The sequence below is a fragment of the Ambystoma mexicanum genome, chromosome 2q (genome assembly GCF_040938575.1).
Source record: "Ambystoma mexicanum isolate Mex_15411 chromosome 2q, UKY_AmexF1_1, whole genome shotgun sequence".
Classification (NCBI taxonomy): Eukaryota; Metazoa; Chordata; class Amphibia; order Caudata; family Ambystomatidae; genus Ambystoma; species Ambystoma mexicanum.
Window position 1 is genome coordinate 890,059,597 of NC_090924.1, and position 18,150 is coordinate 890,077,746.

Sequence of the window (18,150 nt, forward strand, 5' to 3'; positions counted from 1 at the left end):
ACTGCAATCCAATCTTCTCTTGTCAAAACTGCCTCAATGTCTATGAACACTATTGTTCCTTCTGGCTCACCCAGTGGTGTCTCTGATCTGAATAGGTACTCTCCTGGTACTCTCCATAGTTTGCCTGCGATGTCTGGCATCCATGAAATGGCGATGTCTGTCCCATACTGGAACATCTCTGGATCCAGTGGCACCCCCCTGTGCACTGTGCTCCCACAATATGCTTGGACAATCTGTCTTACATTGAACATGTGTATGCCTGGTGTGGAGCACACTGTGCCTTTGTCTGTGAATGAAATGGTCATGTTAAGTCTACTCATGATGTCACGTCCTAATATGTTTGCAGGTGCATGTCGAGAGTAAAGCAAAGGTAATGATAAGTTGTGATCTCCTATAGATAGTGAGATGTTATCAGTACAAGGAACCACTTCTCAAGCCCCAGAGAATACTTGAGTGTTCATGGCATCACCTGACAACACAAATGTCTCTTCCAGGATGCACGACCTAGTCGCCCCAGTGTCAACAAGAAAGGAAAATGTTTTGTCACATATAGCCACCCATATGCGAGGTTCCTCTGCAGCATTGGGTGTGACTGACAGGATGGGACACAACAAGTTTGTCTTTGGGCTGTCCTATTGAGGATATAATGCTAACCCGTTCCATGTGAAAGGGCCGTTCCCCACCATGGTGACCCCTCCCATTCATCTAACTGGCATTGTTGTCAATACGTCCATGGGTTCCGTGGTGTCAAAGTCCTGTGTTTGAGCTAAATGTTGTGTACTTCCTCGAATTTGTGCTGCTTGTAAGTACTAGGGTAGTGGTGCTGCCATTTCTGGTGCTTGGGCCTGTAATGATGTTGGTGCCTGCGTTTGTGCTTGTGGTATCTGTTGATGGGTGCCCTGTACCTGTCCTTGTTGTTGTGCACCTTGGGCATAATAATAGTGGTCCCCCTTGATAGTTCTGCTGTCCCTGATCACCCCAATTCTGTTGTGCCCCTCTAAATCTGCACGCTCTTGAAATATGTCCTAGCTGCCCGCAAGTCCAACAATGGGGTGGTTCCCTCCCTTGGCCTGGGAAAGCTCCCGAAACATCTCCTGGTCCCTGCAGCATTTGCTGACTGTATCCCGGAAACCCCTCTGGATGGTGGTGCATTTGTGGTCCAAATCCAAGCCCCACTGGAAACACCCCTCCCTCGAAACCCTGGTTAGAACCCGCCCCGGCCCATGTAGCCTCTTCCCATGGGCGGTGCGTATTGTTGTGGTTGTTGATAATGTTGCTGTGATGCTGGTGCGTGTCTGGGGGGGTGGGGATAGTTATAACTGCCCCTTCCATGGCATTTGTTGAAAACTTCTTTTGAACTAACTTGGCCTCATATGCTTTTCTCTATTCTGCTTTCTGCTTAACCTTCTCCTGCCATAATATGCAATGATGTACTATTGTGAGCTGTATTTCTGGCCATCCCTTTGCTTCCATCCCCACCAATTTGTTTGAACTCTTCTCTACCGGTTCTGGTAATCCCTACACTAAGATATGATAAAATATTGCTATCGTTTTATCCCACGCTTCTCGAATTTCAAGGCGCCAAAGCTCTTGAATCTCCTGAATATATTGAACAGGATCTTCGTTGTCACGCATTTTGCGTGACGTAATAAGCCTGATGTATGACGTGTCTGTGTATTGTGTCTGCAATGCTTGCCACACTGCAAACCATTATGTGCTGTGTTTTGTATCGTCACCCCTGCGAACCCCGCCCACTTCCATATGTCATCAGGTGCGTAACCAATATTGAGACTAACTGACCCTTGACGTCACCCACTGCTACTGTGCCCTGCTGTCAATTTCTCCATTTCTAAGTCCATTTCCCAGCTCCCGCACTCAATGAGGGTAATCTGCACTAAATGTTTTCTTTGTCTGTGTGTTTCCAGGGCACATACTGAGTCCTCGTCCCTCCCCTCTCTAATAGGGGCATCTGTGAGTACACTGCGCTCTCCTCCAGTGTCCATCGATACTGTCAGATCTGAATAGGCCCCCTCTCGTCCTCAATGTCTGTGCACATGTCCGCTGGCTCTAGTTTGGGTACTTGCTTGCTTTCGTCGTTGTGTTCGTTCTTCTAGATCGGTCCTTCCTTCCCTCTGCCAGTTGGACCTGCACTCCCCTGATATTCCTTCACCTCTCCTCGTGAGGTTGAGTTTGCTGTGCTCCCCCCCTCTCGTCACTGCTGTGTCTGTCATCATTGTCAGACCCTATGTCCATGTTACTACAGAAGTCATCAAGAAAACTCAATTTCCCTGATGTTGGGTCGGCATTAGGCTCTAAATCAAGATCAATGTCCATCAAATTATATTTGCTGTCTCCTTTCCATAATCCTAGGCGTGCGGCGCCACTCTCTACCGAGCTTCTCCCATGTATATCTGTGCTGTTTGGTTCTACTCGCCTCTCTCCCTCCTGCCTTTTCTTCTCCCATTCTAGTGCAACCTGCTCACTGACCGCCCTTATTGTTCGCTCATCCTCCTCCTTCCATGCTCATTCCCTCAGCATCCTGTCCAACTGCAACTTCTTCTGTTCTCTTTCCGCCATCTCCCTTCTCCTCTCTGCCTCCCTCTCCTGTCTCTCTTCCCTCTTCTTCTCCTTGAGATCCCTTTCTATCCTTTCTGTTTGCTCCTTCTCCATGTGTTAGGACTGTGGGATGGAGGAGAAAGGGCATCAGGAGACGGTATTGCTGTGCATGAACTACATTACCCAGCATTCTTTGAGGCAATTTGTAGTTCATGCCGTGCGCACGTGTGGCCAGCTGACACTCATTAGGACAGCTTATCAACGGCCAACGGCGCATGGCAGGTGTGGCTTATTTTGCATCTTGAGACGAAGCCATGCCGGAGGATTAAGAGACCGCGGCTCCATGCCGTTCATGCTGGAAATTCAACAAGTTCCGTTTGCAGCAAGAAACACACTCATGCTGCTTCTACGAGCCATAACAGATTACGTCAGGGAAGGCTTGCGAGCTTCCCGGACGACAGATAACTGCTGCATTGGTTTGTTTATTTAAAATGCTGCTGTTTGCGAGTGCTTCATGGTGTAATATGCACATGGATTAGCATTTTCACGCATTCTATGATTCATATGACTCAGGGGGCATTGAGCAAGTCCCAATACGCAGATCTAGGAACTTTGGAATCTTATTCTGCTTTGCATACAGTGCATGCGTTTAGAGTATAGTAAAACGTTCTCTTAGCACAGCGGTTTTCAGTGCGTTCAACTGAATTACCGGGGAAAGACACTATGACAGTACCATAGTTGTGTTGTTCTACTGTTGACCACTGTTTTGTTTCTATGTTGTGTAACTGTGCAAACAGCTTGCCCTATGGGCCATGTGTGATGGTTTCTTCACGGTGGGAACTAGTCCCGTGTACATGTTTCATACTGCTTGCTTAAATGTAGTCCATGCTATGTGTGTGCCTGTATCAAGGGGTACAATATAACTGTGTGTTCAGGAACCAGTACGTTAAGACCTGTATTAAGAGGTATTAGGGTGATACTGGAAGTGATATATAGTGTTATGATATGCTAGTAAAGATACTAGATAGAGTAGGGTTTTTCTCCTGTTGCTTCCCCCTAACCTATCCACACTAGGACTTTCCTTACCCTCTTTCCGGTGGTCCTATACTCCTTTCCCCGTCCACAACCTCTCCCCAACCCTCTTCCCCCTACTGGCTGCCACGTGGTATTCTGTAAATTATAATGAGATACCTGTGCCAACCACGGGTGGAGGGTCAACTTCATTCGGCTTCTGTGGTTCGGGGGGAAGAGTGTTGACATCGCTCATTCCCCCACTAGTTTTGACAACATGAGTTCCTTCTCCTCCTCCCTCCTCCGTTCCCTTTCTTCCCGTTCCCGTTTCTCTTCTCTCCTTCTTTCCCTTTTTTTCGTGTTCCAACCTTATTTCCCTATCCTTCTCGTGCTGCTCCCCATCCCCCTTCATTTGTGCTGCCCAGTTAAGTCTCCCATGATCCTTTTCCAAGGCCTCTATTGCCTTTGTCGCTCCTTCTGCCTCCCCTGTTTTCTTCCCTTTAAGTTTTAATAGTATATGTGCTGCTATCCATTCTTCTGTGCCTATGCCCTCAAATTCTGCAGGCTGTCCTGTACCTCGCGGTTTCTCCTATTTAGTATATGGTGGTGGTTTATATGTTGGGTTTGAATACCCCTCTGCTGCCTTTAGTTCCTTTAATGGATATATCCCCCGGTCATCATCTGTGTCATTGGACACTACACTGAGAGGGGCAAAGGGAGGTGCGGAAGGGTGAGACCCCTCTACCTTCACCTCCTGTTGGTTCATCATCCATATATGCTTCGACTGTTCTCCCCTTCCCACCTGGAACAGGCGCCACAGCTCAAATATGGCCATGCGCTTGGCCAACTTCTTCCATTTATAGGTGCCCTGTAGGTGTCAGTTATGATTGCTGCACTTCCCTGGAGAAACTGCTGCAAGGCGCCATGGCCGTGTTCTTGGACCACTGTACACTGTATTTAACAATGTTTTCTTTATATGGTTGCAGTGCCTTACACAAACGCTGGAGGGGAGTTACTCTGCCACTCATTCCCTGATACATTTGTACAAACCCTTGTTTTACCTGACCTCAAATCGAGGCTTTTGATAATCTGCAGTTCAGGAGACAATAATCACAATGCAATGGTTATATATTTCAATTGCTACGTGCTTCGTTGGCTCTGCACCTTACAAGGCGTGCTCTGCGCACAGCCTCTCCTTCACAATCGCTGCCTCTCTCAGGCACACCACCACACTCCTGCGCATGCGCCTTCCACGCACCGCCACCGGTTCATCTCTCTGCCAATCCCAAGTTCATAATACTCGCTCCTCCCCATCAAAATTCTCGATCCTATGCACCGACCTAAGGGTGACATCGACAAGCTAAAGTCAAGATACAGATGAATAGACAATTATGCACAATAATAATCTGTTGCCTCAACCCCACATAAACACCACAGCTGTCTTCCCACCTCTCCAGGGCGGAGTATACTTCTATTTTTCATGAGATCGGCACGCACCCTCTGCGTCCGCAATCTAGGATAGCTCCAGCTAACCCTCAGGGGAATAGCGTCATCTATGACGCAAGCTAAAACACCCAAATCTTAGGAATACTTTATTTACATACTTCTGTTATCCATATCTCCAAGAAACAAGCTCAAGTTACTCCCTAGACCCCTTGCTACCTCAAAGATCGAATATACCCTAAACATAGAAAAGGGACTTCTACCTCCGCTAAGGTCCCTACTACCCAACACTACTAACACTCAATACTCAACACCCTCCCTCACACCTACAGTTGCTGTTAGTCTGGACCAATACTTACGTTCCGTGCTCGCTGACACTGCTTGGCTGCTGGCCCCCCGTCAAGGCGCTCGCCTCGCCTTTCTGGTCTGCCTTGGGCACCTCGCCGATGCCGGGTGGGATGATTTTTCAAAACGGCTCCCGACGGCCCCTTCAATGGGTACGCATTTCCCGTTCTTTCTCGGAATGCACGCAAGGGTCCCACAGCCTTTCAGATCCAGCGGCGGAGGAGGCAGCTTCTTGCCAGGCTGGTGTCACAAACCATCCTCTGCTACCAACTTGTTAGGATAAAACTCCCAGGCAGATGAGGGTTGCTAAAAGTTTGCAAATCCAGATATCATGGAAGGCCTAACTCCTTCCCTTTCCCAAAAGGAACGCAGGTCCAGACAGACAGCAAGTTCAAACTGTGGTTTATTACAGCCAAACCCAACAGGGATCAGAACAAGGAAAAAGCTCCTGGAACATCACAATGATCTCTGGGTCACAGGCCAGTTTTGTAGGGTTATGGTGTAAGCATGACATCACATTCTGGGCCCCTCTCCAGCAAACATATTGAGCGAGTGGATTGGGTGTTGAGTAGTAGTTTCCCTATAGCAGTCTCTATATCTGTTAGTTGACTGGCTCTCCCATGTCAGGTGTCAGACCTGGACCATCCCCGAAAAGTGCTACTTCTACAATGTTGCAGTGTGCAGGTCTGATGATCGGTCTGAGTCCATGGCTACGCGCCCCTAGGGTCCTGAACTGTGATTAGTTACAGCTGCTGCCCCCAGGCCTGGGACCCAAGTCGGTTCTCAGTTCAAATTGTACCTTTTCAAGGTAATAAGAACTATGTGTCTGCATTATAACATGTGTGAACCACCATAGACTATGGGAGTGCTCATTTTCACCATGCTGCAACATTCAGCTTCTTCTGTAACAACTTTGTTACAAGCCATTGTCTGGCTGTGTGAGACCACTTTACTTCCCAGCTGCTAACTTCAGTTCATCATCAGCTTGGCCGGTCACGTGTCCAGAGGCTATGTTTCTATGCTCTGCTGCTCTGAATTAGACTGAGTTTAGGAATGTCACTTGTCTATTGGTGCCCTTAGCAGCAGGCCCTGTCTCACACTGTCTGTCTTTTAGTTTGTGCTGAATTCAGCTCATATTAGCCTTTACTGAAACGGTTGTGGCCTACTGTAATTTCCTAAGGCATGGCATGATTTCTACTGTTTGTGCTTCCACAATATCCATAGGTTAGTAGTTTATGGCCCTGTCGGGTCCCTCAGGTGTTTCTACAGTTCAATAGGATTAGTTGCATTTAAGTATCTGCAAGCCTGTACACAGGATATCTTGCTTCTTGTGGTTTCTGAGTTCCTGCAGCAGGCTGACAAAATAATAAAAGTGCAGACAGTATGTGTGTGTCTCTAACTCGTAGAACTGTACGCATGCGTTCTTCGTGTATTTGGGTGTGTGGTTGTTTGCCGATGTGTGGATGGCACATGTGCTTCCTGTCTAGCCCTGCTATGTCGTGATGTCTCTTACATTATGCATGGCTTCTTGGTGTTTTAGTCGAGGCTGTCAATGGAGGTATCTTTGGTCGTGTCTCGTGGGTCCTCATCCACTTTGGGTAACGTTTGCGTTAGGGAGAATTCACTTATAAGGCTAATTTCCCAAACCTAGTGAGTCCCCCAGCAGCTTTGCTGGATTTTTGGGGTTTATTTTTTCTCCTGCTAAGAGTGGGACTCGTTTCATCCCACTCTTAAGCATGATTTGAGGTATGTCTTTGACTTTTTGTGCGATTATGGGCTATGGGGTCTTTTACTCCATAGGGTATCATCTGTTTTTAGTGTGTGTGGAACACAGCACCCTCCGTGCAGTAACACAGGGGTGTCATAGTGACCCCCAAACATAGACTCCATACCCTGTGGCTGATTACTGTCTCCCAGGGCATGTAAAGTCACCATTGGCTTTACTAGTCCAAAATTGTGAACAGAACCAGTACAAACCATCACATTGTGGAAGTACTGGAAGGGGTTAATTAGATTGCCCCTGGGTCTGTTTCTTTTTCCAAGGGGGCACTGTCCAGTCCCCCCTCGTCAAGTTTCTGGCTGGTGGCAGTGGTTACCATGCAAAATATTCCACCAGAATATTTCCTATGGGGTTTTCCCATTGATTTTAAATGCACCACTTTTTGGTGCAATGTTAAATATACCGCGGGTTTATTTATTTAATATTAAATCACCGGTTGGGTCTTTTTGCCAGAACTCTTTTCAAAAATGGCGTTCGTGTCCATCTCTGTAATTCCAACCAAGGTCGGCCCTTTGTTCCACTTTTTGGCGGGCTTCTCCACAGAAGCCCTCCAAATGGTGCCACTCTGTCTGGGTTCCACAGGATGTGTGGGTGGGGGAATTGGCACCCTGGACTGTGTTGCCTTAGCAACGCAAGTAGCACTCTGTTCTGATTGGCCCAGTGGTTAGCCGCCTGGCTCACAACTTAGCATGTATGAGTGACAGCTAGGCTGTTGAATGGGGGGTTTTCTGCATAAAAGCAGGGCTTTTGGGACTGGAACTTCAGAAGTCGCCACGGGACCTAAGAAATCCGAAGAGGGGAGAAACTGAGCCATCTGCAACGAAGACACCACCGGTGGAGCCCTGCTGCAACGACCTCACCACTTTCCTGACGACAAGAGAAGATCTTCTGCTGAAAGAGTCTTCTTCCTCTGAGCTGGTGGGATCAACCAGTTCACCATTTCGCCTTCCAGGACATCTCTTGGTCAAATCGCCCGTGCCAAGCACCCCGGCGGCCGGATAGCCAAGCTTCACCACTGTGACTGCGAATAACAGGAACGCATCTTTTTCACCGAAAGAATTCCGCGGCTGGTCTCTTCCCTGGGCAGTGCAACGACTCCAAGTTTCCTCCTCGACGAGATCATCTCTTCCCCTGGTCAAAACCACATACTGCACCCGCTGCCAGGAACAACTGCCACCGCTGGAGCTTCCTCAACTTTAAAAGGTACTGTGTTCCATCTGGCCTGCCTTTCTACGGTTTGCTAAAGGTGACCCTTAAATCCTTGGCTTTCCAACTGGGTTGGCCCCCAGACCTTCTAACTTCACCTTTTGAACCAACCCAACCTCTTTTGAACATTTCTACAAAGACTTGAATGCATTTCTCAACTGTGTGATCTTGGGCAAATTTCACCTTGCTCCATTTAAAGTGGGCCTGGCCTATGAACTTTGGCTCTACAGTAGACTCTGCCTTCTTCAACTTGTTTTGGTCTTTAAAAAGTGTTGGGAACTGTTTTATTTTAATGACCTGCCTTTTTCTCTTCCTTTTACTTAATTATTGGAGTGCCATCTAAGTTACGCGCTCACCTCTGTTTTGACAAAAAGTGGTGTTTTGACTTCGACTTGTCTAATAATTCTTAAGGGAGGTGTGTATACTTTTCTGATTGTGTTTTGAACTTGCTTTGATTAATAGTGCTAGTGTATTTTCTAAAGTGTGTGTTAAATAAATAATGATATACTTTTGATAACAAGCTCTGGTCAGCGTTTGCTTGCTCTACTGTGTTTTTGGCCCTATTGTGTATCCTCTGTATACTGCCCTACTCTTCTTGAGAGAGGTCTGACTGCTCAGCCACAGCTACCAGATAAATCTGGGTGGTGCAGACTGCTACCAATTGGGTTTACTGCTTCCTCCTGTAGTCTTAATCTTTTTGCAGTGTTCCCAAGGGAACTGCACAGGATTTGGCCTAACAATTTGCACTACTCCTGGGTTGTAGGGCTGACTGAGAGGGTACCTTTCAGTGTACTTGTCTACCGTGGGAATTGGTGCAAGCCAATATGAACGGCCATATTGTCTTTGGTTTGAGTGTCATCCAGGTGGGGGAGCAAGGGCAGATTTTGACATTCTCTCTTCAAAAGAGTGTTACGCGATCAAATATTAGTGTGAAGAGAGGAAAAAATGTGTTAACTGAAGAAGGGTTCCATCATGACACTGAAAAGGGGCAGTATACAACATCTGGAAACGTTTGTTATGAAGAAATGTTGCGTGTGGGAAGAGAACGGGCAAATGGCACATGTTACGTCTGCTCACTCATCCCACGCGTATTAGGGACACCCAAGCTCTTCCTGCCTCAGGCTGTATCATATGAGGAAGCAGGATGCCTAATGCACCTATCCCTCTACACACCTAGGGGTCTATTTCAAGGAACAAGTGTTTCTGTCCAGTGGGTGGATGACGCAAAAGAGATTTACAAAGATAATTACGTGGAACTTGACTGGATGGCCGAAAAAAGAGAAACCAAAAAGATGATAGTAGAATATATAACAGAAGACTCTAAAAGGGGGGAGCAAATGATTAGTGAACACAAACGACTGCAGTGTGTAGATAAAGAGCGAAGTAGTATCTCCTTGTGTCACAGAAGACCTTTCATGAGAATTAAATGGGCAGTACGGTATGACGGCAAATGGGAGGGAGGAATGAAGCAGTGTCGAGCTGAAGGTTTGGTAGGATGTCACGCTTCACCCCTGGAAGCTCTGACACCGTTGGAGACTCCATTGAATAGCACATCATGTTACGGGCCATTCCATCACTGAGCGGTCTATTGTTTCCCAAGATAGCCGCCGCCAGTATTTACTCGCTCTCTGAGAGCCGGCGCATTGCAACCATTGTGACTTGTGTGGTGAGACGCTAATATTTCTTCTGTCCTTGGAGCCTTTGCTCCGATTTTGCTGTTTACTCCTTACTGCTGTTGGGGTTACGGCTCCGCTCCTGCTCACTGTAAATTTCCCCTTGCTCCTTTTTTGCCTCCACTGCTGCTCTCGGGAGCGTTCTCTCTCTCTCTCTCTCTCTCGCTTACTTCTGCTCTCCCCTGCGCCAGTTCACGTCCTGGCTTATCTGGCACTCTATTTGCCTTCCTGTGCCTCTCTTCAGGCTCCTCTCCTCTCTGGGTCAGGTTCTCCCGGACTCTCTCTCTCTTCAAACATTCAGGAACTCTCAGTACTGTCCTTCTTCCACTACTTACTTGGGATAGACATCACCTCAGCACTCTCGTCTGCAATCCCGTACGGCAGTGCATACTTCCAAGAGATTCCTGGTACGAGTCGGCTTCCAATAAGGATTTGGACAGTGGTACACCTCCCACCTGCGGGCCACTTGATTATAGACTCAAGAAACACAGCAATCTCTCCTGGATTCTGTCATTGGAACCCTTCTGAACTACGGAACTTGCGACAGGGTTTTTTCTGCCTGAAGGCGTTTTCCCTGTCTGGGGTTTGCCCCCGGGGAATCCACGTTATTTGGTTACTTATATCTGACAACGTGGCCTCCAGAGGAGCTCGCCCTTATCTTTACAAAATGAAGAAAGAACCGAAAGAGGATTAGAAGGGAAGAACAAGAAGAACAAAGAAGGTAGACCCACAAGACAGCTCTACCAAGGACCCAGGTGAGGAGGAGGGGAGGGAGGGATCTTCCGAGTCTGATATAGGATTCGAACAAAATATGGTGTCCAAAGTAAACAATAGCTGCAAGGCAGTTCGGGGGTAGCATGTACATGCATTGACCAGGTTAGATGAAACTCATCAACCAGTTTACTTAAAGAACTTACACAATTCACTCTGTGTTTCAGGTCCAATGGGTCCATCCATTTGGGAACTAACACTGGCTGTGCTAAGGGGATGAGGAGTGCGGCGCTGATGCATGTGACAGCTGTCATAATGGACCTGTGGTGGGCATGAGGATTGAAGGCCTATGCCCAGCTTCCTACCGATTGGAGTGGGGTTTGTGCGATTGTTACACTGCACAGCCTGCCCTGGTGGTGCCTCAAAGCAACAACAACATGGGGCTTTCGTTAAAGGAGCAGTCAGTGGTGCTGGAGGAAAATGTGGTGCAGCAAGACAAGAATCAAACAATGCAGGGTGCTAAACAGAAAAAGTAGAGCAAATAACTATTGGTCTGAGAAGAGTGCAGAAACTCTGGCAGCAATTCCTGCTGAGTTTCGACTGTTTTCCAAGGCAACCACTTTTTTCATGTCTTTACTGTTTCCAGGTGTGCAAACTGCAGCTAATGCCAAGTGGCTACAACTCACCAGGAACGAGTTACTGCAACTGGCCAATTCAACAGAAAATGGCCTAAACGCGGTAAAGGAAGAGCTCAGGGCGCTACGTGTATTGGCACTCCAGAATAGAATAGGTATGGGTTGGACCTTCTCACTGCTATAGAGGGAGGAGTTTTTACCAAGATAGAGAGCAGCTGTTGAACCGTAGTGCCTGATGGAGAAGCATCAAATGGAACATTGAATGCAGCTATTAATGAAATACAGACACTCCATGAGTAGTTGACAAACAAAGCTAATGGAGCGCAACCGAATAATTGGCTGGGCACCCTTTTTGCATGGGTGCCTGCTTGGCTTTCATGAGTACTTCAAGTGACTGTCCCTGCGCTGGTCCTCATGCTCGTCACCTTCTGCATTGGCAAAACTATTTTGAGACTCTATACTAACAAAAGGAAAGGAGAATGTTATGTTAGCTTACCAAAATGTATAGCGCGCACGTCCACCCATGGGCATCTTGGCATGAAGACCAAACACAGAGATCAAGCTACTGTATAGCAAAGGAGAAGGCCTAGAACAGAAGGGTTTTAAGAAGACAACAAAAGAGGAGATGGTTCTCAGTATGCCTCAATGATTTAGGACTTATTCCAGAGTCTGACGGCAGAGACTGAAAAGGCTCGGCCACCAACCCGGTAGAGAGGAAATGTAGGTATCACCACTATGTACACTTTTTCAGAGTGAAGAGCGCGGCACGGGATGTAGTGATAGAATTTACCTTGCAAATAGTCAGCTCCTAGGTGATGGAGAGCTTTGTGAACTAGACACAGGGACTTAAATTCAACCCTTTTGGCCACAGGGAACCAGTGCAAGGAACGCGGCACAGGGCTAATGTGAGATCCATAGGGTAGGGACATAGCTACCCTGGCTGACACATTTTGGAGGAGCTACAGCCGATGTTTGAGCCCAAGAGGTTCCGCCAGGAACAGAGCGTTGCAGTAATCAATCAGACTGATCACCACTGAGGCAACCACATGTGGGCGCAGGTGGGCAGGAAGAAAAGGAAACGTCTTGCATAGCACCTGCAGCGTAAAGTGGCCAACTTTATGTACTGCACTCACCTGAGTGGACATAGAAAGTGAGGCATATGTTGCCCCTGAATGTAGATGGGGTAAATGATAGCAATAAGCCCATTAACAAACCAACCAAGGGTGAAAAAGTTGATGATGAAGTTGGCTGGGTTACCACCAGGAGATATAGAGAACTATGATGGGCAGAGGTGTGTGCTGATAGAGGGATCGTTGGAAGACTGGAAAGAAGATGAAAGTGACAAGAGCAGACTAAAAAGAGTATGGATCCCTAAAAAGAGAGCAGCAGAGGAGTGGGGACTAAGAGAAGGAAAAGAATTATTGATGGAGCAATAAAGGGGGGGAATTATGTGGTAAAAATGCAAGTTCAGCATGTTAAAAGGGCGCAAACATATCAGCTGCAGGATTAGCCCACTAAACTGGGAGGGGTGGGTTCATCGATTGCCACACAGTGGTATGCACTAGGCTGGAGAATGTCCTAAATAACTAAATAATTGTGTTTCAAGCAAATGACATATAAGTATACAGGGCTCAACATCGGGGGCCTGATTCATGGAAGTGTTTGTAATTGAGCAATGCCATAGGAAAATGTTCTGTGAATCAGGCCCTAGACCGGGGCGCTGTAAACTGGCCGCAGAGCATGCTTTTCGCTAGAAACAAAATCACATTGTGTTTGCAGGACCCAATCATTTCAGGATAATCTATGTCCCACTATAGAGGAATGATGTAGCTCTACCAATTAGCCTCACATGAAGGACTAACCTAATATTGCAATGTGGTTTGATGCGGTTGCCAGTCATAGGGTCGAAAACAAAAGGATCGAATGCCTTTTGATCGACAGTGAAAGGACCGAAAAAAAGGGTCGAATTATTTTTTTTTATGGGGGGGGTTCCCCCAACTCCCCGTTTTCTTTATTAAAAAGATATTTTTACCAACCCAAACTAAAAACAATATATAAATAAAAATTTTAAAAAATTTAAAAAAACAAAAATTGACCCTTTTTTTTCGATCCTTTTGCATTCGAGCAAAAGGTCATTCGATCCTTTATATTCGATCCGCTGACTGTACACCGTTTGATGCTAAGTGTTTGTATGATTATAAAAGCTCTTGTCTTAGGGGCACTTTTTTCACAGGGCTTCAGTTCTGTTGCACATTCTGTGTGAATTTAGCATTCCCAGATGCACCTGGACCCAGAATAAATTGTGTTACTTTTTGCTTGGTGTACACTCCTTTTTTGTATTAATTTGTCATTCTTATTGGCGAGTTCTAAGGCAACCCGCTGTACAAACAGAAGACTTGAAAGGGGACAAATCCCCTGTAAGGATGTGACAATACATCGAGTGAAACCCCACAATTGTTGAATCATCTTTTAGAATCATCTTCAAAGAAGGATCAAGACTAAACTCTTGGAGTCAGAGCTGCTCAGGATCACTGGCATAGGGTGAAGACAGGATTTCCAGGAGAGCTGGCAGCTCCCTTCCTAACATTTTCTAGGGGAAAGAGAAGCAGCTGCTGGGAGGAAAGCTTGCCTGCCACTGAAGACTGCATGTACGCAGAGGGCCTGTCCAAGACTGTGGCTAGTCCTCCAAACAGCTCTGAGGTTATTTCCCTGGACTTCGAAATGCAGGGCAAGCATCATTTTCCTTTGTGAAATCCCACAGCCTTGCACACAATAATTCAAATAGCATGGGGCAAAATAATCAAACACAAGTCAGAAAATGCACTCACCACCTCAATTTGTACATACACACAACACACCATTTCTTACTCACCAATAGTTAAATATCACTAGCCAATGGCTAGTGGCAAGTGCAAATTGTGCACCCTGTAAATGGGAAACCAGGCACCAAAAGTAGAGACATGGTTTATTTTGATACAGCTGTACAGAAATGGGTCCGAAAACCAACATAGTGCCCCAAAACTGTGGCCCAACAACACACAAACCTGAGATTGTTTATAGAGATATACAGAATGAGCCCCATACTAAAAATGTACATTACAGATTTAGTAGGGTTACATTAATTTACTACTTATTGGTACATCCTCCGACCGAGAAGGGCATGGCTTTGCAGCACTATTTGGCGGCTGCACAGTTTGCTTGGCCTTACCACGTCATACAGACCACTGCCTTTACCGTATTTTTCCACATCACTTAACGGTGCCCTACCTCAGTGTTCAGGGCCCATGTGACTATCCTGGCAGTGAAACCCACTTTCAATGGGGACATTAAACTGGGAACTAGGCATGTCTGTGCCCTGGACAGAGCCTGGCGTAATGCATTATTTGCACTACCTTACGGCCTCATGCTTGTGTGCCAACCAATCAGCTTTATTTTAGCAACACCTAACTAATAATGGCTGCGGTTTCATCTCGAAACATGGCTGCAGCTCCACTCGGTCAGTGGCTTATGTATGTGCAGGAACCTAAACAGAAATAAAATAAGGTTCTATGTGATATTATCTTTTTTAAATGTGTTGTGGAAATGTAATTGAAGGAATAAAGCGTACTTAAATATTGTGCTCTGATAAAAATAAAGGCACATTTAAAAATATCGCTCCTAAAACATTGCAGGAAATCATCGATGTGCTGGAGATGGGGAAATGTCATACAGTGATTAATCAAGCAGTGCAGCTGAAAAGGTGGGTAATTGTGAAGCTGCTAACACAAGCGAGATAAGAATAGTGCCACTTCAGCCTCAGTCAAGTCTGATATAGGAAGTGAGATTTGCGATCACAGAAGCCTGACAGCAGAGAGCTTTAGCACCACATTTCCAATGGTAAGAAGTGGTTCGCTTACATGAAATACTAAGTTTCAAGCCAGTGAAATAAAGTGTGCCGCACGGCACTTTAAACTGTGAACTAATTCTTTAACATTAAACATCTTTACAGATTATGACAGAAGAAAACAGAATGTAATACATACACTCACAGAAAGGAAGAAAGCACTTGGTCTACTAACCCTTTCAGGGGGACACACCCTGAACCCGCGTTGTCCCCTCCACCATCCCCCCTTGGCCACAATATTCTTTTTTTAAAGAATATAGAACAACATTTTGTGCCACTAGTTTTTTGTCTCCGTTTCTGTGAACAACATTGTGGGGAACTATTAGATCACTGGCTACCACCCAATACTGCTGGCTTCAATACCTTGAAGAGGCCTGGTGGAGAGACCAGCATTTCTGCAAGCCCAAAGGTGCTTCCATTGGCAATGCCGGTTGAAGAACTAATAATTTCCTGACTTCAGTCACATCGAACCAACAGCGAAATACAGCCTATCTGCGCTTCACCTCATCAAGCCGCCTGAAGAGTCCAGGTGTGCCAAGAAGCAGACACTACGTGAAGACTGACTGACACGCTGCATTAAACCATCAAGACAGAATTGCCTGCTTTTTCCATCATCGAACCATCGCTCATGCCACTGGAAAATCAAACATTGCCAAACCACTACAAAAGACCAGGGTAAAGTTGTGAATGCACTAAAGCCCCCTACAAAGGCTTTTTAGGTTATGCCCCCTAGCCTTTGTACCTTGTGCACCAGAGACAGGTGAGACGCCATTCCCTACATTAAACGGCATTTTTAAAGTAACAATTGTTGAATTCTGCATTTCTGTTTGTTTTTCATCCCTTCTGTCATTTATACCCAGAGTCATCAGCACATCTGTGCATTTCCCTTGCATCGGTTTGTTTAGTGTTTTTGACCACCAAAGTAATTATATTTTATAAGAACCCGTTGTGGGCACTTATTTTATTTTGATACCAGAGTGCTATTGTTGCTTTGATTATTCTGTACTGGTTAACACATCCTCAAAGAGCACAGCCTGCCCTCGGCCCCTGCTAACTGAAGATGTGAAGGAGGTGTACAATTAATTTGGGTGCCGTCTTCACCTTTATCACCAGATCACTGAAGTGCTAGTAGTAGGGCTGAGTGGAGCATAAGGTTTATAAATCACTACTCTCCAATATACTATTGCTTGGCAATAGTCATTTTGTCACAGTGAGTAAATCACCTAATTATGTAAATATATCACCTATGAGAAAGAGGAGGGAGACAAATAGCACTAATCTGGTTTCCTGGTGATTTGCATGAAATCAAGAGCATTCTGGGAACACAAGAATGACAACAGAATGTTATATCTGAAATATGTCTTGTAGTGACAGGGATTCAAGCATGGAACCCTTCGTAGCACAAAATTAACACTGGGCTCTGTGTTCATTTCATCTGTCACAACACACACCCCAACAATAAAATGCCTAGAAACCACAGGCCCTATATATACTCATTTGGCCAGGGTCACCATAGGGATTTGAGTCTTAGATTGTTTCACTTGAGTGATGACTTAGTTCCTCTTAATGTGCTGGTTACAGCCCGTACCTCTCGATTTCACATGCCACTTAATAGAACACAGAGGGCTTTGTTAGAAGTGGCCAGTAAATCTTCCCAGATACCACCAAACTGTATTACTGTTACCAGCTCTCGGTTTGGCACTATTACCACTGGATTACGAGTGCCGGCATCGGTAGTAAATCTGCATTCAGATTTGCTGGTATTACCGTCAGCGATTTTTTCCGGCTCTTAGCTGGAGGTAAATCAGATGCCCCCGCCGGCAAACTTGTAGTTGGCTGATAATTAGTAACGCACGTTACTACCTTATCAGCCAACTCGTAATGCAGCCCAGAGTTTAATACCTAACTATGTTATTAATAGAATCTACACCTCTACTCACGACCCATTTATTTATTTTATTTAAGCATTGATTAATGCATTTTAAATATTAAACGAACATAATGTGACTGGCTAAATGATATTCCGAACTCGGTTTGAGTCTGTAAGAACAGAGAGACAAACGATCAGAGAGATCGCTGGCAAGTCACATAAACAGCTGTAGTTCAGGGGCACTTTGAGTATCTGAAAATGTTGGAATTCATAGCTTTCCCCCATTCCACACTTACAGCGAGAGAAAGCATCGAGTATGCCCGCGTATGCCATTTCGTTATCCCTGGTCAAAGAGGTATACCCGGGTCCGTGAACTCTAAGCTGTGAATCAGCTGGCGGCGGCGGAAGTGTCCCACGCTTGAACTGGGAAAGCACGCATAGATTCAATGTGATAACACTAGACCGCTCATCGCAGAGGAGCTACGCCCAAACTACAGCCATCTTAGTAGATGTGAATTCTGATGAAGCCAGAGGTATTAACGGGCCTGCGACATTCATCTTTTAGGAAGGATGAAGAGCGCCCGGTATATACCTAACAATAAAAAGAGAGTTCAATCGATTGGTGTCCGTTACATTATTAAATAAGCGGCACGCTTTGTTTTTGGGTAACCGTGGCGGCCATCTTGAAAGAGTTGCCGCTTTGGAAAGGAGTCAACTGGACTGTGTGCATTAAACACGAACAAGTGAGCGTTCTCTAACTACTGGGCCAAGCAAATGGTTCATTTTCAACAATTTTGTAAATATGTCAGCACTAGCAGCCTGTGTGAAACGTTTTCCATCGTTTCGGATCTCTCTATTCTTATTCAATGCTGACATTGCTAATCCAAGCTTTCTTTGATTTCCTTTAATTCCTTACCCACAACAAATCCTCGTGGGGACAACACTCCTTGTTAAACGTAAACAAAGCGCCAATGTTTGACGGGTGTTTGTATTCCCATCTATATCGCTGTTCTTCAAATAAGTACAAATAAGAAACA

General features: G+C 45.9%; 1 protein-coding gene across 1 annotated transcript in view; it reads right to left on the reverse strand.

Annotated features, from left to right (window-relative positions):
- The window catches only part of THNSL1 (threonine synthase like 1), a 138,400-nt gene extending 120,845 nt beyond the window's left edge, over nucleotides 1-17,555 (reverse strand). Inside the window, exon 1 of the mRNA XM_069648158.1 lies at nucleotides 17,410-17,555. Within this exon, the coding sequence (XP_069504259.1) occupies nucleotides 17,410-17,446 (37 nt within the window). The 5' untranslated portion in view covers nucleotides 17,447-17,555. The remainder of the gene's footprint in view (nucleotides 1-17,409) is intronic.
- Nucleotides 17,556-18,150: the final 595 nt, after the last annotated feature.